Here is a 24083-nt window from a genome sequence, read left to right on the forward strand (position 1 = left end):
AGTCACTCCATCAAGGGTCACGGCTCTCTGAAGCCATTCACAAAGGATGATGGGGCTTGAAATGACTTGCATTCAGTGGCATGCAGGGGACTTATGAAACTAAGGTTTTGCCCTGGTTTTATGATTTAAAAGCATATCCAACCCCATTCCCCCTCTGCTTGGGACTATCAATAAGCCACCAATTCTATAATATTTTTACTTCTTTATATTATCATTCTATTCGCTAAAGTCACATCAAAGGCATTGCATCAAAACTTACTAAAATATTGGGCTCTTGTTAAAAACTGTCTGATCTGTCAGTGCAGTTTCACTGTTATGCCATTAGTTGGGGTCAAGGGATTTTCTTCATGAATGAGCCATCATTAAACAGTACATTGAAAAAATACACTTAAAACACTGATTGCACTGGTGGCATGGATGTGATCAATTTGTGGCACTGCTGAGGTGGTATGGGAAGTCCAGGTTTCTTTGACAGTAGCCTTCAGCTCATCTAAGTTTTTTGGTCTCTTGTTTTTCATTTTCCTCTTGACAATAGCCCATAGATTCTCAATGAGTTTCAGGTCTGGTGAGTTTGCTGGCCAGTCAAGCATACCAACACATCATTTAATAACCAACTTTTGGTACTTTTGGCAGTGTGGGCAGGTGCCAAATCCTGCTGGAAAATAAAATCAGCATCTTCAAAAAGCTGGTCAGCAGAAGGAAGCCTTAAGTGCTACAAAACTTCTTGGTAACCAGGTGCAGTGACTTTGTTTTCAAAAAATGGTGGAAACTTAACTTGGACTTCAAAACTGGACTTCAAGCAACTTGGGCTATGAGCTTCTCCACCCTGCCCCCAGACTCTAGGACCTTGGTTACAAATGAAATACAAAACTTTCTCTCACCTGAAAAGAGGAATTTGAAACAATGGCAACAGTCCAGTTCTTCTTCTACTTAGCCCAGGTAAGACACCTCAGACGTTGTCTGTGGTTCAGGAGTGGCTAAACGAGGAATACGACAACTGTAGCCAAATTTCTTGACATGTCTGTATGCCCTGACCCCAGGCTCAGTCCATTACTTGTGAAGTTCACTCAAATTCTTAAATCAATTTTGCTTGACAATTCTCATAAGGCTGTGGTTCTCTCGGTTGGTTGTGCATCTTTTTCTTCCAAACTATTTCCTTCCACTCAACTTTCTGTTAACATGCTTTGATACAGCACTCTATGAACAGCCAGATTCTTTGTCAATGAATGTTTGTGACGTACCCTCTTTGTGAAGGGTGTCAGTGATTGTCTTCTGGACAACTGTCAGATCAGCAGTCTTCCCCATGATTGTGTAGCCTAGTGAACCAAACTGAGAGACCATTTTGAAAGCTCAGGAAACCTTTGCAGGTGTTTTGAGTTGATTAGTCATTGACATGTCACCATATTCTAATTTGTTGAGATAGTGAATTGGTGGGTTTTTGTTAAATGTGAGCCAAAATCATCACAATTAAAAGAACCAAAGACTTAAACTACTTCAGTCTGTGTGTATTAAATTTATTTAAATTTATTTAATACACAAGTTTTACAATTTGAGCTGAATTACTGAAATATATGAACTTTTCCACGGCATAATAATTTATTGAGATGCACCTATGACTTAATCTGAAGAAAGACATACACAGGTCATCTTACACACTCTGTTCCCTGTTGTTGTTTGCTGTGTGTGTGTGGGGCTGCCTGAGGCCCACCACTGCCTCTCATACAGAGAGCACAAGACATGACAGAGGCAGCGAATCAGGTTATTAGTTTTAAATCCTTTGACCAATGTTCTTCCAGAGATCCATGAGATCTCTGGAAGTCAAATTAATTGACTACCAATCGGGTAAAAAAATGTGATTGTTGCTGATACTGATCTGCAGGCAATCGATTGGAGCATCCCTACTGAAAGGTGCGATACGCTGTAATTATTCCTTCAATTTCTACCAGTTTGACCCATTCAGGCCAATTACTGGAGTTATAAATACGAACGTGTGGAAATCAACCCACTGACCAGCTAATCAGCAACACCACAGTAATATGGAGGCATTGCTTACTCTCGTGTGACTCTTAACCTGTATGTTGCTGCTTTAAGGAGCTCAGTGAGAATACAGTGCAACCAAGGAAAGCAAAAGAGACCCTGATTGCCTCTCAAACTGTATTTGCTGGTGGAAATATTAATACTTTTGTATTCTGCCTCCGGTCTCATTTGATAATTTGAACATTGTACATTTTATTTTGGTTCTTATCATAAAAAATGGTAGAGTTTAATATAGGAACTGAAAGTCACTGATTTAGTTCTTTCAGTAAATGACTGTTTGGCTGATGGGAAGTGAGTCTAGCTATTTCCGCTCTAGAGACACACTGTTCAATACCCTTTTGAGCCCAGTTATTCGTGTGGCCTATGAAACTATTCTCTCACATGTAATCTTAGCAGTTCCTAGCCAGAACCTTAAATGCAGCCCACAGATTCTACTGAAGTTCACACAGTCACAACCCAGCTTTCTAGCTTAGTCATTGTGGCTGTTACCAGGTATCGTTCTGTCCTACTTCTGTCTCTGATTCCAGTACAGTAATTAGACATCAACTAGTGAGCTAGAACGTTTAGTTATGATGCATTTCATCAAGACAACCTCAGTTTTTGTGGTGTTTACTAATGCTAGAGGTTTCACGTTCATACAGTTTGGATCAGTCTGAAAGATGAGCATGCTCTTTCACTTCCTGTTGGAATGTTAGACTAGAAAACATTGCTGGCAGAGCTCAATTACAACATTTCAGACAACAACATCATATAAATGAAAATGTAAAAAAATATATAAATAAAAGATAATATATATATATAATATATATATCTTCTATATAGACTAAAGTTACTCATCTACCCAACGTGTCTGCAGAGGAATGTACAAGGTTTCGTTTTTTTTTATTTTTTATAAAATGGTCTGCACCTCCTGCTAATATCAATAGTTTTTTTTAGTCTGTTGGGATATGTCTCTACTAACTTTGCAACATTTGCTCATTCTTCTTTGCAGAACTGCTCAAGTTCAGTTCAGTTTGATGATGAGCTTTTCTGATCACGGTTGAAAGAAAAAAAAAATTTGTGTTCCATTAGAAAGATGATTGGCTACACCTGATTAAGTTTACAAGTAATATTTAGGAGGTGGGTGATCCTTTTTCCAACTCATTCTGGTTTTTTATTTTTAATTTTTAAATGTTGGTGATATATCTTTGATAGCTGGTTCAAACAAAATCAGTCCATCTTCATTTTAGACTGCAAAGCAACAAAATAAGATTATTTTAAAGGAGGGTGATTCTTTTCTATACCCACTGTATCATGTCACAATAAAATATGACAATAAAATCAAAATAATAAAACCAATGGTGTTTCAGTAGTGAAACTATTAGCTATCAATCCACTGTCACCTGACCTCTATAAACTAGAGCATGTTGTCTGTTTGCACACCAGCATATGTTTTGTTTTGGATTATGGTCCCCATCATGAGGTAATGGTGTGCTTGTGTCCTGACAAGGTTTATTGACCATCTTAACTAGCAAAACATTACCAGAAGGACCATGGTGGGTCCAATGCTAAGTGCTAACCAGCAAAAACAAGACTTTGTACATTATGCTAATCTGAGCTGGTCTTTTAAGCACAGATATTCCCTTTGTTTTGTCTTGTTTAAAGAAAATTGAGCCTTTCCAACCATTTACTAAGGGTTAAAAGTGTTTAATCAGTTGTCCGTTCAAGTTAGAAGAATTAAGTAAATTCTATCTTCATTTAAGGCCTTGACTTTTGTTTAAATTAATTTTTTTGTTTATTTTCAACAATGAAATGAATGAGTCACAAACAGAGGCAAGCATTTGACATTCAGAAGAGATTCAGGCTCTGTATGTTAATGGAATGCATGAATAACAATGCCTGACCCCTTGACACATCAGCTTGTAGTTGTGGCTGTCCTTCAGTCTGCCCCCTGTACAGATTGGCTGCATTCAAGCGGAGATGTCCATCTGTGTGGGTTCAGTGTATGGACACAGTCTGGCCAGCTCACAGCAAGACCAGTGCCACAATCCTCAGTGGAGTAAACCAAGTATTGTTTTAAGGCTGAATACAAAGAGTTTGTTCTACAGTTGCAGCTGTAGTCTGCATTACTGCAGGAATCGTCATCCTCTGTATTGAATGACGGCCACAGGAACTGAAGGGGAATTCCATCCTGAACCCAATCGCAGCCTCAGCTGTGCAGTTTCCTGAACCGACATTCCCATTACTCTGTGCTGGCTGCTTTCGAAGATCACAGTCTCGAGTCTGTGAACCCAGACTACAAGCCATTCACATCAGCGGGACTTTAAAAGCTCCCCTTCTCTCCCCAATAAAGGCTTTGGGTTAACTACAGCCTATCCTGGGAATAGAGACTGCTCTTTAAACTTTATGCTCATCTCACTGAAGTAGGCCTGAAATAGTGTTTAATCTCCCTTAATTACACTTATAGACTGCCAAGGTTAGACAGGACTGTCAAAGCCCTTTCTTGATTTCACTTTAAATTAGATATGTTTCATGCAGTCAGGCCAGTGTGTGTGTCCACAATCACCAGGTTAAGGTGCTTCAAAGAAGTTATCTGTTCTTTGTGATTCAGCATAGACCAATTCACCTCAAGCATGCAAACAAAATTGGGTCGGTTTTCAAAACTTAGTGAGCTGTCTTGTCTTCTGTCTACATAGACAGTCATAATTAAAATATATTCTTCTAAGTAAGTGGTTTGGAACTTTCTAACTCATTTGCATTATTTAAGTAGCACTCCTCATGCGAAGCATACAGAAAATTTGACATTTGATGTTAGCATGTTGCTAAGCTAACAATATGATGCTCTAAAATCAAGAAAGTATCTTAGAAGATAGCAGAGCTGTAGTGTCTTGCTTTTACTTTATTGGTCATGTCAGTGTCAGTCATCCATGCTCTTTTCAGCTGTTGTTTCAGATAATCTCTGTATATCTTTGTTTAAGGCTTTTTCATAAGATAAGCTTTAAAATGGCAGAAGGAAGACGTTTACTGAATGTTAAATATCATGATAATAAATGTCATAATTGTATTATTATCACTGTGGCTTATAAAAGAAATCAAACGTAAGTGTTGATGTTCCTGTCCTCATGAGAATCACTTCTCTATTTAGTATGATTGGAATTGCCTTCTTTTGCATCACTTCCTATAACATCAGTTTCACTTTAATATTCAGTGTAAAATCAAGCTTTTTGGATGGAAATGAGCCCTCATGGGTCCTGTCCTGCTGGATTAATGTCTGTAAGGCCTTGAAATTAATGTATCATGAAGATAGTCCAGCCGAGATGCATTATACATCCATCCTTTTTTAATATGATTATAATATTGTTAGAAAAATAACAGTTTAATACAGAAGTCCTATAAGAGGTAATGGATTATGATCATTTTTTTTCTTGTCATCACGACTTAATTTGCAACATAATCCTGTGATTTTGACATAAACCATAACAGAATACTAAACAGTGATGTCAGCTTTGGTTTTAATAAGCAGTTTATCAAACGGAATGCTATTACGGAAGTAAAATTGTGATGAGATCAAGAGAAAATTAAAGTTGCGATCAGGATAAAACAACTTTCGTCATGTTGTGATCATGAGAAAATTAAATTCGCGATCAGGATAAAACAACTTTCGTCATGTTGTGATCATGAGAAAATTAAATTCGCGATCAGGATAAAACAACTTTCGTCATGTTGTGATCATGAGAAAATTAAATTCGCGATCAGGATAAAACAACTTTCGTTATGTGATGAGTCATGTATCTACCAAAACCTTAACAATACACAAAATAATCATTGATTCAAGCATTTAACATTCATGAATTAATTAAATGACAGTTATAATCAATACTGCACAAATTATAATGATCACGAAGAAACGCATGCAGTAAAGTGGATAGAAACCCATACAGTAAAGTGGATATACAGTACACAACACCCCATCAGTTATAGTGCCACTTGTTGGCGCAGTTGTGTAACTTAGAGAACAACTTTTATTATGTCGAGATCACAAGAAAATTAAGACGTAACTATCAGAAAACAAATTGCCTCTTATAATTTCCGGAGTTGAATATTTTAGTATTTTAATATTTTGTATAACATTTTGTTATTAACATTTTTTAAAATTATTGAATTATTTGATAAAAATTTAAATTCATAATACAATTGTATTTAGTTCACGAATTGATGCTGACTGAGTATAAGTGTTAATTTTCTAGTTGAAGTGGCTAATCTCTCTACTGTTGTTGCTTTTGATGAGAACTGATTGATGGGAATTGAGTGACTGGCATTGATTCATATCTGTGGCTCTCAGTAAAGCAGTCATCACTGGGGTGTACAGTAAGTGGGTGACCTGCTTCAGATGTGCTTTCCACTCCGTCCTGGCCTGGAAAAATAACATCCCAAACATCCCAGCAGAGCTTCTGTTTTCAGAAGGGATCACTTCAAAGTTTCCATTTATTGAAGAGTAATTAGTTTCACTTTCAGAACTTAGTGTGTTATTTAAATATACTGTATAACACACACACACACACTTGATTCCAGCCCAACACTAAAAATGCACATGCAAATGAGAGCTGAGAGATGAAAAATAGATTTGGAAGCTGCGGATGTAGGAAGCTTATATGACCATTCTGTTGATGGCTGCCATGCACAACCTCATCTTCTGTCTCCCTTAGAGTCTGTGTGTGGATTGGCAATCCCTGACCCCTGTGAGAAGTTTTGAATATGATCTGAAAGGACTATTACATCGCAATTTCATGCTTCAGGGGTTATTTGATATCCTCTTCACTACATTTAGCTCAAAGTGTCTCAAAGTCTCCTCACCTACCCCTCCGTGATTCACTCAGTGCCTCATTTCACTCGTCTCTTCTCTCTCTGTTTCTCTATGCCACCACCCCTTTATTTTTCGGCAGTCTCCTGAATGATTTGTCTCAGTGCTTTTAGCACCGTCTCTATTATGTGTGTGTGGACAGAGAGCTTGCCACTCTACACAAATTCATGAAATTTAAATATTTTAGCTGACCACCTTTTTCATTTTTAATATTATTTAAAAAAAAATTAATTGATGTTCAAAAACGATTTGCTTTTTTTTTTTTTACTCAGTAGACAAAATAATAAAATAAATATATAGTAATTCATAAAATAATAATATTAATATTATTAAGGAAATACACCACACCAGTTTTTAATCATTTCTTAATAACCAAGAAACGGCAAACAGCATGAATGTTATTTACTTAAATATGCTCTATATTGATGCTCAAAAACGGTTTTTTATCACTAGAAAAAAAATTATTTCTAAAAGAATCCCAGAGCAATTAAGTTAATTAATGCAACTGTGTTTTTTATATTTTGTATATTATTAATTATAATAAACACAGATGCTCAAAAACTAATGTTATTTTTGAACTTACTAAAAAATGTTATTTTTATAATTAATATTATTTAGAAAATAACACACCAGTTGAGAAAATGTACTTGCCTTTAATGTTTCCTAACAGCTTTGAAATGGCGTTTTGCTTTTTATTAATTAAAAAATGATTTTATTCCTGTGAAAATTTATTATTTAGCTGTTTCCTCCTTGTAACAAGCAGTAAAGTTAATATATCACTCCTAGCATCACATGAATGATGAACCAGCTCTCTGTGAAACCACACTTGTCATTAAAAAAAATACCCAACAACATCAAGGCACGTTGTGATTTTGTTACTCATATTTCAGTTTTGGGAGATTTATGCATGGAATACTTCACACCACTTTGCTCATAGATAATTTTCCTGAAATTGTATTCATACTTTCAGTGGTCATTGTGATGATGAAACTGATTAAGTATATTCTTAGCACAGGTCGTCACAGTGGAGCTCATTTACATTGTTTGATTTCTTTGATTATGGGTTGTCACATGACATTCAGATTTGGACAGCACTGCATGAAACCTGAACAACAAAGGATTAAATATTTTCTAGTGAACTGTGACTCTTCTGACTGTAATTATTTCTATTAAACATTTCACTGTAATTAAATATCGTTGCATTCACAGTGGATGTTGTCCTCTCAGTCACTGCAAAAATCTCAATAGCTGCACTAGAAAAAGTATTTGCCAACCTCACAGTACATAAAGTAAACACTGGCTGTTTTTCATTCAGGTGCTTGAATGAGTAATCTATACTGTGTTGACAGAGCAAAGTCTGTAAAGGACTTAAATAGCAGCAAGCAGAGGTTTTTAAGAGCTTCGGGCTTTTAGCAGGACAAGCTAATGAAAGTGAAAGGTACAGGCTACACTTAGTTCATTATCCAGCTTAAGGGCTTGACATGCTCTTAAAGTAGACCTCAGGTGTGCACACGAGACCCAGGCAGGAGCTCTCTCATGCCCACGTTCACACCTACAGTCTCCCTAGGTATTTTGAGCAGGAATTCTCTTAGTATCTACTGCTCTTTGTATTGTACTTTATAACTGCTTCACTGGAAACTGCTTAGTCATTATTAGCTGTGACCACAATTTCCTTATTTCCTTATTTCACTCATACATTTCCTCCTCTGCAAGACCATAAAAGTTGTACACAACTCTAAAAACTTTGTAATCTGTATATACCGTATATAAGAGTTAAAACTGTGTTAGTCTTTTTATTAAGTACCCAAAGCAAGCTGCCTAACAGATGTTAAAGTATAGGCCACAAGACAAAATAATTATTGAAGCTATTATTATTATTTAGTTTTAGTGCTAAATAATATGCCTTAATGTGATGCAAATCCTAAATGTCATTGGTTTCAGCAATATTTCAGCTACACTTTCGATTCTGCAATTTGCGCTCCCTGATGTGCCGCCCTTATGATCCAAACCTCTCTGCAGTGTGTCTTTGACTTTGTTTTCTCTCTGTCTAGCTCTCTGGTGCTTCGTTGTAAGCGAGCCTCTTTAATCAGTGTTTTTGGATAAATTAAAATAATTGTTTTGACTGAGCACCTGAGGTTCTTGACCTTTTCTGCGGGAGCGTTCAGTCTTAAATACATTACAGCCAATCCACCGGAGGATGAGAGAGGACGGCAGGGTGCGCATTAACCAAGCGCAGGGACACATGACAGTTCGGCGGGGGAGGGACTGTGGGTTAGGAGGATGGGGGTGGGGATGTGAAACACAGACGGCCAAAGAGCACACTCGGCTCCACCCCCTCATAAATAATGCATGAGGCATTGGGTTGTTCCTGCTGATTGGAGTCAGCTGGAGGAAGTAGCTGGTTTTTGGACTTACCGGCTGAGAGAGCAAGCCCGGGCTAGTATCTCTCATTGCTCTGTGAGCTTGCGTGGATCTGCCTCTGTCTGTTGTAAAAGAAATGTGGATGTAGGACGATTGGATCTGCCTCTGTTGCATCCTGCACCACACCACTTCCGTATTTATCAGCTTCACCTCTCCAACAGGATTTACACGAGGGACATGTAACCTCTTCCGCAAGGCTTTGTTTGTGTGTGTGTGTGTGTAACGGAGGGGACAACCTTCTCCTTAAGGATTCACCAATGCATTCCTGTTGGAAAATGAAGATTCAGGTACACATGTTGTGATGTTTTGGTGTTGTCTTTCCTCTGCAACCCTCTACGGACACCTTGGCAATTTAATCGCCATTAGCTAGTTAATTCTTTTATTTACTCACCAGACTTTTTACATTTCTGAAAGTACACCCTAACATCAGTCAGCATTATTATATAATATTATGATAATCACGTATTATTTAATGATTGAACTTTAATATTCTATATTAAAATTAGGTAACAATGTATAAATCAATAGACACTTTAACTGAATTTAGGGTGGTGCTTTTTTGTACATTCTGTGTTTCTGTAAAATAGAAAAAAACTAAAAATTATACTGATAAGATGATAATATTAATACCAATTCTACTAATAAGAACAGTATTAAAACGGAATAAGGATTAATGAGCTGCTGGATGCATGAATATTAATAAGGTTGTGTTGGTTCGCTCAAACTGATTTGTTGAAATCAATACAGGGACAATAATAAGTGAGCGCCAGCCAATGGGATTACCGTTACATTAGTCCCGCCCACTACCGGAGAACCTGGCAGTTCAAAAAATCCAGTTGAACTCTCAAACTTTATTTTGACAGGAAAATACAACAAAGTACATTGTTACATGTAGAGCGTCAATTCTGAATGTTATAAGACACTCGCTCAATCTGCTTCCACCAAAGTGATGGAGAGTCGTGCGCCTTCACACTAGATAGGTAGTGATGGGAAGTTCGGATAATTTTACCGACTCCGATGTTTGAGTCTCGTTCAGCAAAATGAAAGAATTTTTTTTCGCGTCATTTCGTACATTTAGTTTATTTTAGCAAACTGTAATTCAAATGATATGTGTTACTTCCGTAACATGTCTACTAACGCAAACGTTGATCACACTACAAACAATACAGAACTATAATGCTATAAGAAACAGAAAGAAATTATTCATTATTTACCTGGGTCTTCAGTCTATGATTAGCTCACCTCACCTCTTATCGGATAAGTCTTTGGGTTTGAGTCGCTCCTTCATCACTTGACAGCCCCTTAAGCTTTAACCTATGCAGTCTGAGCCGGAAAGAGAATTGATTCGTTCACCTTTCGAGTCGTTTGTTCTTTTGACAATTGATATGACAGCATTGGATAGAGAAATACATTTCCTTCCAAATGGGTGCATAGTTATTATTATTATTATTATTATTATTATTATTATTATTATTATTATTATTATTATTATTTACTCCTACAGTTACATGATGCGTTTCTGGTCTCAAATTGTAGCTTTTTATTTCTTACATTTCTTATAAATGTGTGAATTTCTGTCATGATGGTTCTTTTCCATAACACTGAATGTGGTAACAAAGGTAATAAAGAGTTGATTATTTTTATTGTTAAGTCTTTTTTTCCGGCTCAGACTGCATAGATTAAGCTTATGGGGTTGTACCGTGATGAACGAATGACTCGAAAAACACGAAGACTCAAAACAGGTGAACTAATTTCAGTCCAGAACCCGTATGATGTTGGGCATGCGCGACTGAACGAATCACTCCCGAGAATGACTGGAGGAGTCCCGAGTCACATTAAAGATTCATTCAAAATGAACGAATTGTTCAAGAACGACCCATCACTAATCACAAGTCGCTTGGCGGAGAGTGAAACTCTGAAGCGTTCAGACAGAATGTTCGGCGAGTGAAAATATATCCATACTAAACTTAAACTCAGAATTTATTAGCCATTGGCTAATATTAGACCTCATGTAGTCGCCCAGAGTGAAGATTTAGTCGTATATGGGAGTGATTTACTCGCAGTGTAGAGGGTTGCTGTTTGTCAGTCTGCTACGGCTGAGGCTCTGTGTGTTTGCGTGTGTCATTGTGCTCATGTGAAAGGAGAGCTGTGAGATTGCTGTCTCCATGGTTGGCTATTGTGAGGCCTGTTGTTGTGTTACAGACATGAGGCAGTTTCTGAGCGCTAGTGTGACAGTTTCAGCATCAACTGTGAGCAGAGGGCTTTTTTTCTTAAACCAACAATGCAGCTATTTGTTGTGCTTTCATGTGCTTTCTGTTCCCTGGTTGTGTTTCCTGAATGACCCCCCCTTTCGTCTGTCTGTTTCTCGCAGTAGATGTGTGCTCAGATGAGGGCTTTTATATCTGAAGCGAGACGGGATTACTGTTGATTTTTTTTGCTTATGTCATGTTATACTGACTGTCCGGATGGGGACATCACACAAATACAGAGCACGGTGAGCGGGTTTTCACCAAGTACAACATGTTCCTGGATCAACATCCTTGTTGATCCTGGAACAACATTCCTATCAACCAATCAGAACTGAGGGATAACTTTTCAGGAAATATCTGTTTTAGGCTTACGATCAGGGTTAGGTGCTTCCACACCCTTGTTAATCAGTTATCATTTCCCACTGATTTTAAGGAATAAATTATGGTTAGGATTAGGTTTACAGGTAGGGAATGGACATTTTTGGACAATGTTGATCCAGGATCATCAAAAGATGTTGATCCAGAAACATGTCGTACTTGGCAAAATCATGGTGCCCAACAGACATCCTAACAAACTCAACAATTGTGTACACTGAAAAAATGGTGAAAAGTTTACTTTGAATCAGTTTTCACTCATATTGTGCCAGTAAATACTCCAGTAATGTAGTTCCTGATGTGAATTGGTGTATAGTTTTGTTGTTTTTACAAGTTTACAAACCAGGCATCTTGATTTAACCTATATTTTATATTGGGTATTTTATATTTTATGTAAGTGGTGACAAAATACAGTTCCAAAATAATTTATCATACAAAATTGTCCTTAAATTGTGAATCAAAATGTATTCATATTACTACGAACCTAACAGTATGCTAAAATATTGGTCATATGCTGAATTTGACAATTTTTCTAGACATCTGAATTTTGATGGTTTTGTAGGATTGCACCAATATTATTCTGATTGATAAGCCAATATTTGTTTTCGTCTAATGGCCAATAACTGATACATTTTAAATTCTACACCATTTTGTCTGATTAAAAAAATAAAACATTCAGTCGTTTTAAATGCTACAAGTGAATTTAGGCATCACAGCATTATAATGTACAGTATGAAAAATGATTATTCAGTGGAGATTTGCCAAAGATTAGAATTGATTGTGTTATTATATTATTATTAGTGTTTTAAAGATTATCATTAAGTAAACATTAGATGATGGCAAATAGTAATCTTAAATGGGTGAAATGAGCATAAACATTCAATTTCTGGGTTATATCTTATTTTATCCTGCATAGTTTTATTCCACGTTTTTATGTTTTTCAAGAATATCACCTAGGAATATCTACCAAATAACAAAGAATAATTTGCAACAAAATACTAGTGTTTGATTGGATATTAACAAAATATATGGAATACATTTTCCTTTTTTATTTTTTTTGCCAATTCTATGATTTGCGTTCAGCAATGCTGTCTGCGACCAGAACATCAGACCAGACCTGGGACCCATTTGTGTCCCACTGCTTTGTCTGTTTGCAGTGACGGCCACATTAGTTCAGTGATTATACTGTTTCTCAAGCCATTATGTGTCATTAAATCTCAATAATGGGCCTTTAAATAATGTCTGTTAATATACTGCCACATCATGAGATTAAGTTCATCGTTACACCCTTTACTCTGCCTTAGACGTTTCAGTTGCTCGTACAAAAACCTCCCAGTGATAGAGACACATGTGTCTGTGATGGTGCACCAGCAAATCGCATCACTGACAGACACACAAAATTGTAGGCTTTGTGTGAAATCCTCTCGTTTGGGAGGGGGGAGACAGAGATTAGCGATCACATGCTCCCCCCCCCCCACAACATAAAACCTGTTGGAGAGAAGTTGGAGAGGAAGGCATTAGCGAACACATGAAGTGTGCCTGTGTCAGACAAAACGCTTCAGTCGTCTTTGCTCCAGACCAGAGAGAGACAGACCGGCAGATAGAGTCTGATTAGGGATGACTCAGTGATTTGAGCGACTGAAAGGCCTGAGGGTTCTGCTGTATGTTACAGATTATCCCCATTACTGCCATGCTGTTTCTCTTCTTCTAGCAGTCTACCGTCCGTTTCACATGGGCTACTGTATATGTCGTGCTCACTGCTTCCTATACACTGAGCAGGTCGATCTGTGGATCACTTCACTTACCAAAATTAATTAATTTGGGACGACCTGCAGTGTCTTCAAACGTCAACATCGTTCTGCAGGGTTCAAAAGGGTTTTGAATTTGATGATAATTCAAGCATTTAAAGAAATACAGTATAAATATGATTTTTTTCATGTGTACATTTAGCATTAAATGACTGGCGAGTTTTAATCGAAATATACATCACTGCAGGGGAATACTGCCAGCGAATAATGGCTGAAATTCCAATCATTTTTTGCTTGTATGACTTGAAATATTGTAGATCTGTGTTCAAACTATTATTCAACAGTTCAGGGATGGTGAGATTTTTTTCAAATGTAATTTATTCCTGTAATGGCCAAACATAATTTTCAGTCTTAAGTATCACATGATCCTTCAGAAATCGTTCATATTTTTTCATATTTTTGTAGAAAGCATTTTTTTCTAATGATTCTTTGATTAATAAAAAGTTTAAATGTATCATGAATAAAAATATTAGTAATAATAATAAATTTATATATTAATAATAATAATAATAATAATAAATCATTTATAAATGTACTGTTTATTACTTACCCCATGCTTTTATAGAGCTTGATAGACGTGGAAATATAATAACATTATAATAACATATTATAACATAAGGGTAAATAAATAATGACAGCTATTTGACTTTTGGGTAAACTGTCTCTTTCACTTGAGCTGAGATGCAGCAGGTTTATGCACACAAACCACACATATCATTAGCATCATCATCATAAATATTTGCACAGTAGCTTGTTTGCTTGTATGTCTGATTATGCTTCGTGCATTGCCATTGTCATGAATATAATTATGAACTACATCTTCATGGGGTTTCAGAGGCTGTAGTGGATTGTTTATCATCTATGAATGACCTCTCATTTGCATTTAGACATGAGGGAACAGTCCGGAGGGTCACGGGGGAACACAGAGGTCCCAGTGTCAGCAAACTAATTAGTCTTGACAGGCCTGAGTTAATTAGGAGTGACTTTGAATCCAGCATCAGAGAAAAAATGAATGACTAAAACAGTGTTTCCTATAGGGATGTAGTGTCATTAAAACAACTGATAACCCTCAGCAGAGATTAGAACAATGACAGGATGTCAGTTAATGTGCAAGTTAATGTATTGCGGATGTGCAAAAACTTGAGGAGTTGTGGTCTGTTATGCTTGGATATATCATGTATGGATTTTCGATTTTACTCACTTGTGAAAGTGAAAGTCGTGACATTTGCAAAGTATGGTAACCCATATTCGGAATTGGTGCTTTGCATTTAACCCATCCAAGAGCACACACACACACACACACACACACACACACACACACACACACACACACACACACACACACACACACACACACACACACACAGACTTTCTGACACACAATTGAGCAACAAGTTCATCCATCAAATCTTCAATAACTGACAGCAGCTTTTATATTTGGGTGGAGAGCGGATCTAAACTTTCAGATGACACACAGCTCTTTTCTCCATCACTGTAAGTTACTGAAACCACACATGAAAACACGCACCATGGGGTTTGTTTGACGCGTTTGTGCAGCAGAGCGTCTCTCTCGCACTTTATAACGTGACAGATAACTAGCTCAGAATGCGGTTGTGAGTCCTGAAAATAACCGCACTGCATGTGAACTTAACTGTATTAAGGATTCAAATATATATATACACATACATACAAACAAAATATATGTGTGTATAGCATGTGGTTGAACAAGATTAAGTGGAACAAATGAGTGGACCTAAAGTACAACCCTGTTCCCCGTTTCAGTTGTTGAGAAAGAACAGTTTTCTGTGATTCAGTAGAGAGAGTGCTCCGGTGCTCGGCCTTCGGTCAGCTGGGCTCAGTTTCACATGTGGTCATGTGATCTCCAGTTCATGGGCCTCAGAGAGCTGGGGTTTGTTTGACAGGTCAGATGGGTAAACAACAGCTCTTAACTGGAAAAAGACACATAATTGTTTTCATTACCCAGAGTATGAATCGCTGTCTGCCTGTGTGCAGATTTTTTGATATTGGATTTCGAGCCACCATTGTGTAAAAATTATGAGCTCAAACAGGAAAATGCTCCTAGGCGCACTTCCTGCAAGATAGGGTTACATTCCCAGTTTCTCTCACCATGAGAATCATTGCAGGCTGTTTCGAACTTTTCTAATCATATTACTCACTATTTTTACAGTTTAAGTTGTAAAATAATCATATTTGTGCTCACACGTGTGTCATTTCAGAGAGTATAGATTATACTGTGTAACGTGTGTGAGATCAAAGCTTTTGATTAGTGTAAATTAAACGTTTGAATGGGGTGCGATCCGCTGAATCGCCAAGCTAATCACTTGTTGATGTCAAGTTAAATACTGCATGAAATTCATTGCAGAAGTGGATGATCCCAGCATGCTTCGCTTGCGCGTGACATGACAGGATTTGAAAACATCTAGTTAAAGCTTGTTTGACTCTCACTACTGCTATTTGTGCAATGGCTCTGATCTGTTCGATAAACAAACAGTTTCGATGTGCACTGTGTATTCTGAATCCGGTGCACTACACAACCTTGATGCAGTCTTTCTGTTGTGTTGCTTCTAGAGGATTTATGCAAATGGTGTGACTTGGGGCTTGAGGGTCTTTTAGTTTGTGTTGAGGGTTATGAGCTAAGGCTGAACTAAACTGAACTGTCCCAGCTGCCTCATGAAAACAAGAATTTGGTGCAGTTAAGCTTTAAAGCTATTTTTATGCCATGTTCTCCTAAATTTTGACCATGATATACTGTACACATTCAAAAGTTTCCAGTAAGATTAACCAAAAATGTCCATGACTCATTTGATCTGCATATACAGTTTAATTTCAATTGGCTTTTATTATGTATTCATCATCAATAATTAAAAGATTTAAATACATTATAGAGAATAAAGATAGAAGAAACACATTCACTCTTAATCACATGCTTAATATGCTTAAAACAGCTCTGGGATTCTTGCCTTGTCACATTCAGTTAATTAGCCTGTATTAATCACAAAAAAAAAAAGTTGAGTAGTTATATTTTATTTATTTTTTGGTGCTGATTGTTTAATATTTCTGACATCAGAACATCAAATATTGAATGTTTAGCTATTGTCCATCTTTGCACTTTTTCACCATGAAAACTGAAATGTTTTTGCTGTATTTCATTTTCATTTTCCTTTTTTACGTAATTGGTCGTCCTTTTTTAAACATATCTTTCTGTCCTAGCAGAGCAGTGCATAATGAAGTGATATCAAGTATTGGGAGGACATTTTGGCCATAAGTAATTATAATATAGTATGAATGGTGGTTGTTGCCCTGCTGTGATGTACATGAATGTCCCATTTCAACTTCCTGTGTCAGTGGGATTTACGTCAACACAGGAAAGAAAATTGTGTTCAACTATTTCATGGTCTTTAATGCTATTTTGCTCTCTGTCCTTCTATCTGGACTCTGGATGGTTGCCTTCATGATCGGAGCATCTATCTCTCTTGTGTCTGTTTACTGTGCATGGCTTAATTTTGTTGTGCTGGAGGATGTTGCTGCCTTGCAGGAAGCAATGATGTGAAATATGACATGTGGGCCGCTTGATTATTGTCTTCTGAAAGGAAATATCTATAACTAAATGTGAAAGGTGCAATTTCATCAGCCGATATTCAAACTCCTTTTCACCCTTCCTCCAGATCGTGATGTTTGTTCTGCTGATTTAATTCTGCTGCTTGTTTTTCTTCATTTTTAATTCGCTCCTTTCTCTCTGTTTACACTCATATAACTCTCTCAGTAAAAAGAGCCAGTGATCTCAGCGCTGATCGTTTCTGTAAATTCCAAGCTGTTTTGCTCTCAACAAACAAGTCGTGACCTTGGATGCATTAACAGCAATGTCCCTTTTAGCCTGGGGCAGACACAAAACATTAGTCACATCAACAATATGAACACTTATGCTCTGCAAACTGTTGCATTTTCAGAGTACAGCAAGATGTCGTCAAGATCAACCAGGGTTTATTTGAGTTCATTATTATTTTGCACTTATTTCCCTTGACGCATAACTGCACATTTTGTATGCTTATTTTTGAGAAGAGGTCTATTGTTACTTTTTTGAAGTGACCACTCTCCTAGCAACCGTTCCTAACACCCTAGCAACCTCATTTCAATTCTCTGGCAAACACCCAAAAGCAATGTGATGCCAAGTTTTGCACAGGCAAGAACTCTTTTGTGAACCACTCGAGTTGCCAAGTCCGCATTTTCTTTTCCTATGGCTACTTAAACTGTTAAGGGGTTGATTTTTGCTCCGTAAACTACATAGCTAAATAATGATCACATCTTTTGACTGTAATGCTTTGAGGAACAGTGCCATTTCTTGTTTTGTTTATGGTTTGTTTATGGGAAGTGGGTTCATGTCCTGAGAATTGTTTTGTGTCATTAAGGCCAGTCAAACATGAACTGACAGGAAATGAAGAGGGAGAAAAGGTTAGAGAGAGATGAAAACAAAAAGACAGTGATGGTGAGGTTGTAGCAGTGATCTCATGTGCTGTCTGTCCCTCCTCATGTGCTAAGCTGTATCTGTAGCGTGAGGTTATATGTTCTTCATATGTTTTTCTTTTAAATGTAAACTTTAAATGTAATAATTTCTGATGAATGCTTTTTCCTTTAAACCGTCTTAATTTTAAAATGCCTGGCATGCATGTGAACAACAGTCATATTCCAGAGCGTGTTTTAAGAGTGATGTACTGTGGGCAACCCCAGGTCACCTAGTGTGAGGTTTGACAGCATGATGTGTCACAGTGAGCGATAAGAGACAAACACATGTGGCCTGCAGTAAGAGAGATAAGTTGATGAACTTTGACCTTAATCATAACACTTACATAAGTCTTCCTTGAATGTAAACGGAAACAGTTTACTTAAAGTACTGTACATTAATGGATTTTTTTTTTAAGTTTCTCCTTGAGAAAATATTAGAATTTTTACCAAATAAGGGTTTTAAAAATGTATTTATTGTTGTTGGGATTTTTTTTTGTTTTTTTTTATATTTTTTTGTTTGTTGTTTTATTAATTATTGTATAGAATTTATTGAAGTATTGTTATTAATACTATTTTAAACCTTTATTTATTTATTTTAGTTTCCCATGAATATAGCCTTTGACGTTGTTTGGTGTAAAATGATTAATAAATAATTAAATAGACTGCTTAAATTGCCATAGTTGGGATAGTTCACCAGTACGGTGATGTATCTAAATCTTTTGTTATTTATGATGTTGCTTTATTTTAAATGAACAGTTAATCATGTGTGCTCTACAGAGTGACCCGTTTTAACTTTTTACTTGACTGAAAATGACCATCTCCTTGATTGTGTGCAGTAATATGGTAAAGATGACTAGATGTGTAGCATGGATGAAATTCTGTTTAAATGATAAGTTCACTTCCAGAATAAATGATTCCTGATAATTTACTCAACTCCATGTCATCCAAGATGTTCATGTCTTTCTTTCTTCAGTGGAAAAGAAAATATTATTGATTATTCAATATTTAATGATTATTCTCCATATAGTGTTCATATATTCAGTTTCAGTGAGGCTTCAAAGGGCTCTAGATGATCCTAGCTGATGAATAAGGGTCTTATCTGGCCAAACAATCAGTAATTTTCTAAAAAAAAAAAAAAAAAAAAAACACAACCACTTTTTAACCACAAATGCTTGTCTTCAAATTACGTAAAGCTGCACTGAAACTGCAATTTGGATCTTCAGCCCCTTAGGTCCCATTAAAGTCCACTATATGGAGAAAAATCCTGGAATGTTTTCCTTTCGACTGAAGAAAGAAAGACATGAACATCTTGGATGACATTGGGGTGAGTAAATTATCAGGACATTTTTATTCTGGAAGTGAACTAATCCTTTAATAACAGAAAGACAGGAACCAGCACTCGGTCCCGTTCGCTGCCATCTCCATGGTAACAGAGCAGGGCTAGAGACGGGAGTGAAAAGCACAGGAATGATTTAAGATAAAGAGTATGTCCTTCTGTTGCTGCACATGCTCTCACACATATTGGGTCCTCACCATTACAGTTCAGTTCAGAGGGGAAACAATGAGCTCTCACACACTCACCCACTCACTAATCATGGCTCATTGTTGCAGAGCTATTCTGTGCCGAGCACTGATATTAGTACCGTTTCTGCCTCATAATTCACACAGGACTGGAAATGCTAAATGAGTGTGTGCTGGTTTTCTTCTGTTCTACATGTAATCCTGCAGATTGTTTCAAAGTTTTGAAGTGTTATCTTTTTTTTTTTTTTTTTGCATTATAAATGATGCAAGGTTGTAAGCAAATTTTGTTAGGGAGACTATCGTGAAGCCTCATATTTGGCCTAAAAAAAATTATAAAAAAAAAAAGAAACGGAAATAAGAAATTAAATTTTTCATGAAGAAAGTAATCATTTGTTTCTTCTTTTTTCTCTTTTTTACTTTGTGGCATGCTTTTTTAAATGATCATAACTACATATAGAATAACATGCATATATACACTACCATTTAAAATTTGGGAATAGTTTTTTGTTATTTAATGTAAACTTTCATGAAGCAAGGATGCATTAATTTGATAAAAAGTGACCGTAAAGACATTTTATAATGCTACAAAATATTTCTACTTAAAATAAATGTTAACTTAACTGCATATTCATATGTATATATGTATGTCCATACATAGAGAAAAAGAAAACGTTTGTTTTATAAAAGATAGATATTTGTTATAAAACAAGATAAATGTTAAAGAGTATAAAAGTACCAAGACTTCTTATTCAGGATTTTATATATATCCAGATTTCAGGTTTCTGTTTGATTCATAGTTCATTTTTATGTTTGCATGTATTCAGTCAGTCTTTCTGTTTCAGTGAGCCTCTTTTTCTAGACAGTCTTACAGTTTTGAACTTTCAATCTACTATTAACTGATGTCTTCAACCAAGAAAAGAGTAAATCTGTACTTGAACAGCCATTATTAAGTGTCGTGAAGAAGGGTTTTTCAGTCATTGTTACGCGAGTCTAAGCACAATTTAGCCACCTGAAGAAGGAATGTACGAGGGAAATACAAGAGCCCAACTGATGATTTTTGAATTGCAAATGCTGTTGAGGATCTCTTGCAGAGGAACTAGGCCTACATCTTCTGTTAATCGACCATTTAATCAGTCGGTCACTATTACAATCCTTTTACTGCCCTTCTTCGAGTATTTTAATTTGCTTTGCTTTACCTTTGCTTAACATTACATTACTTTAAAAAAAAAAAAAAAAAAAAAATATATATATATATATATATATATATATATATATATATATATATATATATATATATATATATATATATATATATATATATATATATATATATATTGGAGTTGAATAAATCGGTGTCTCAGAGTAGAACCAGCTGTGAAATATAGCAGACCTCTTACATTACAGTCATAAGTGACCTACGTATAAATAATATCACAGTAGGAAAAAGACAGCCCTCTTCAATGTTTAAGGGTGGAATTAAGCAGCCAAGAAGTGTTGAGCATAAAGGCCATTAATTAACATAATCATGTGGTTAAATTACAAAATGTGTAGCTGTGTTTCCTTTGAAAGATTCTGAAGTTTACTGAGCTATTAAAAAGCATTCAGTCACATGTGACTTTGTGCTTGTTCTCTTAGTCTCTGTTGAAATGATGGTTAAGCACTGTTTTCAAACTTGTTCTGCCCTTTTCTCTCTTCCACAGAATGAGAAACCGCTTGGTCATTCTGCAAGCAGGTCCAGCAACATTTCAAAGGTATGAAAATCCTTTTCCTTTTCCTTTTCCTCTTCTACTGAGAGTGAGAGAGTGGCTTAGCTTTCTAGGGGGTCTGCACCTGCTGTCTGCAAATACTTTCATTCTCTCCTAAATTTATTCCATCAGGATTTCTAAGCAATGCTTTTTTTTTTTTTGACTGAAATATATTTATTTGCCTGATGCAAAGGAGATGGGAAGGACATTTTGTCTGACCTAGAAGCAAGAAAAAAGTTGAGCAGACAATAAAAAAATAAAAAAAACTCAAGGGCTCATTTTATTCTTATGTAGACTCTTTCACACTAGTTATTTATTTTTCAGGTCAAAGAAGCTTTGTACTTAGTCTGTTTATTATCCAATCTTGAACTCTCCTTTCCATGTTAAAAGGACACTTGTTTATTTAGTCATTTAGTATATCTGTTTATATAAATGTATCTGTCTGATATTTAATGAACACCGTGCCATGGGCTTGAAACATATTGAATGCTCTTACGCAAATGAGACCTGAATGCTCGCAAGTGCTCATCCGCTGTATACTTAATGAGTTCTTGCATTTAATATTCTGTTGCCATAACAAACCTCTGTAGTAAATGGGCTTATGGTTACCCTTAAATGTCTATGCTAAAACGCCATTAGGTAGCAAGATGCATCTGCACTTTAGTGGTGCAACGGATCACAAAAGTCACGGTTCAGATCAAATTACGGATTTTGAGTCAAGGATCAGCAAATTTCGGATCAGCAAAAATAAATAAATAAAAAGAAAATTATGTAATAGTCGACTAACCTTTAGTCAGTGAGAAGAGGCTTGGTCGACCAAAATTTTATTAGTCGCTTAGTCGCAGAAAAAAAAAATCCACAGGAAGCAGTGAGGTCGCACAGTCCGTGATGGACAGATCGTTAATGGCTGTATTTTGTGGCAATACAAATCATTCATTGACCTCAAATGGTTAATAATCTGAAATAATTAAGTAATTTAAGTAACAGCATGTGCTTTCTGCCATCTCGTCCACTGTGAACTTGACAGAGAAATTCTGCGTATACTTGCCTTACAGACATTAACTAGATAAACAGAGAAAGAGGGAGAGTGAAATGTCCACTGTCAAGTGAAACAATTCAAATCTGAAAAAAACTAATATTCTCAGATGATGTAATCCGTATGAAACTTGCATGCAACCGCATCGAAACACTAGTTTAGCTTTAACGCTTATTAGGCTATGTAAACAATTAAAGTCTCATTAGCATGATTGAAATGATTTATTAATAAACATGCAATTATTTGACTAATGCTTAAAATGCTTAAAAACGACTACTAGTTGAATCAGAAAAATCTTTTAATCGAGTGAGGCCCTAATTAACATTGAACTAAATTGAATAATAGTGCCTTTTGCACCGCGGGAACCTTTTCATAGTACCAACACTAATTGTGGAACTACCCCCTTTTTGACATTGTTGTTAACATTGTTCTTCTTTGTTTCCATTGGTGAACACCGTGCACAAATGAGGTGGCTGTAACTGGCTTATGTCACTTACTAGTACACCCTGTCGGTGCGAATGCAACCCTTTAAAGGTAATGTGAAATAGTTTTTGCAAAATCGTCTGTATGTAGTTTTGGATCTAAAGCGATGCGAAAGGCCCTAATGTTGTATTTTTGTTTTACAGAAATCTCTATTGTATGAAGTGCTAGTGATTTGCGTGGCATAATGAACTGCATTAAGAGGCATTTTAAAATGCATTTATGAATGTAATCGAGCTTCAATAGCTATGCATATTCACTTATGTATATTTATGTATGTTTGCCCTTGTTGTAAATGCTCTTTCTTTTTGTTGATTTATTTCTTTTTATATGAAATTAAACCAACTTTGGACTTGGATTCCAACTAACTATTGGTTTATTCCAAGAAAACAGATTTATTTTCACCCTATTCAAATAACTCCTACCCAACATTCATCTTGATTTGACTATTTAAAGACAGATAGCACATAGATCTCAGGGTCACCTGCTCTGAGAAACACTTCACAGGTTTAGTTCAAGACATTCAGCTATTGAAGACTTCGGGTTCATGTTGAAGCCTTGAGCACTTTAAGGCTGTTTTCACATTTGGTTTGAATGTGTGGTCCAGTTTGAGTCCTTATTTTGCACATTGTGTATATGGTACAGTAGATACCATAATGACATCTGCAAACAGTGGTAGAGTTCAAATGTAGCTTACCTTAGATCACCTTTTGAAGTGTACATAAGGTGAGATGGACTTTGTACAGAACTTTTATAATTTAAAAGTTTTATAACTTAAAAATTAAGAAAACCAAATAACTTTTTCCCCCTTATAATTTAGAGCTTTAGTGCTTTTAGAAGTCTAGAGTTTGTCTTCATTTATTTTCAGAGCATCATGTACTGTAGCACATTCAATTGACTGTTTACATGCACCAGAGAGCATCAGGATGATCGTTGTTCATCCCCAGTGGAAAAAAATCATCTCAGCATTCCAGACCTCATTTGTCTCAGACAGGACAAATAACATGAGAGGTCCCATCACAGTTGTTATCACTTCAGTGTCTGACATGC

At 36.3% G+C, this 24083-nt stretch overlaps 1 protein-coding gene across 6 annotated transcripts in view; it reads left to right on the forward strand.

Annotated features, from left to right (window-relative positions):
- The window catches only part of LOC113112944 (E3 ubiquitin-protein ligase MARCH8-like), a 77083-nt gene that overhangs the window by 34095 nt on the left and 18905 nt on the right, over positions 1-24083 (forward strand). For 5 of the 6 annotated variants that reach the window (XM_026278899.1, XM_026278894.1, XM_026278896.1 and 2 more), the window contains exon 3: positions 21473-21523. In XM_026278899.1, coding sequence (XP_026134684.1) covers positions 21473-21523 — 51 coding nt within the window. Of the gene's footprint in view, positions 1-9159; positions 9586-21472; positions 21524-24083 lie in introns of those variants that run through there. The other variant, XM_026278897.1, reaches the window with a different exon arrangement.

The sequence above is a fragment of the Carassius auratus genome, chromosome 13, assembly GCF_003368295.1.
Source record: "Carassius auratus strain Wakin chromosome 13, ASM336829v1, whole genome shotgun sequence".
Lineage (NCBI taxonomy): Eukaryota > Metazoa > Chordata > Actinopteri > Cypriniformes > Cyprinidae > Carassius > Carassius auratus.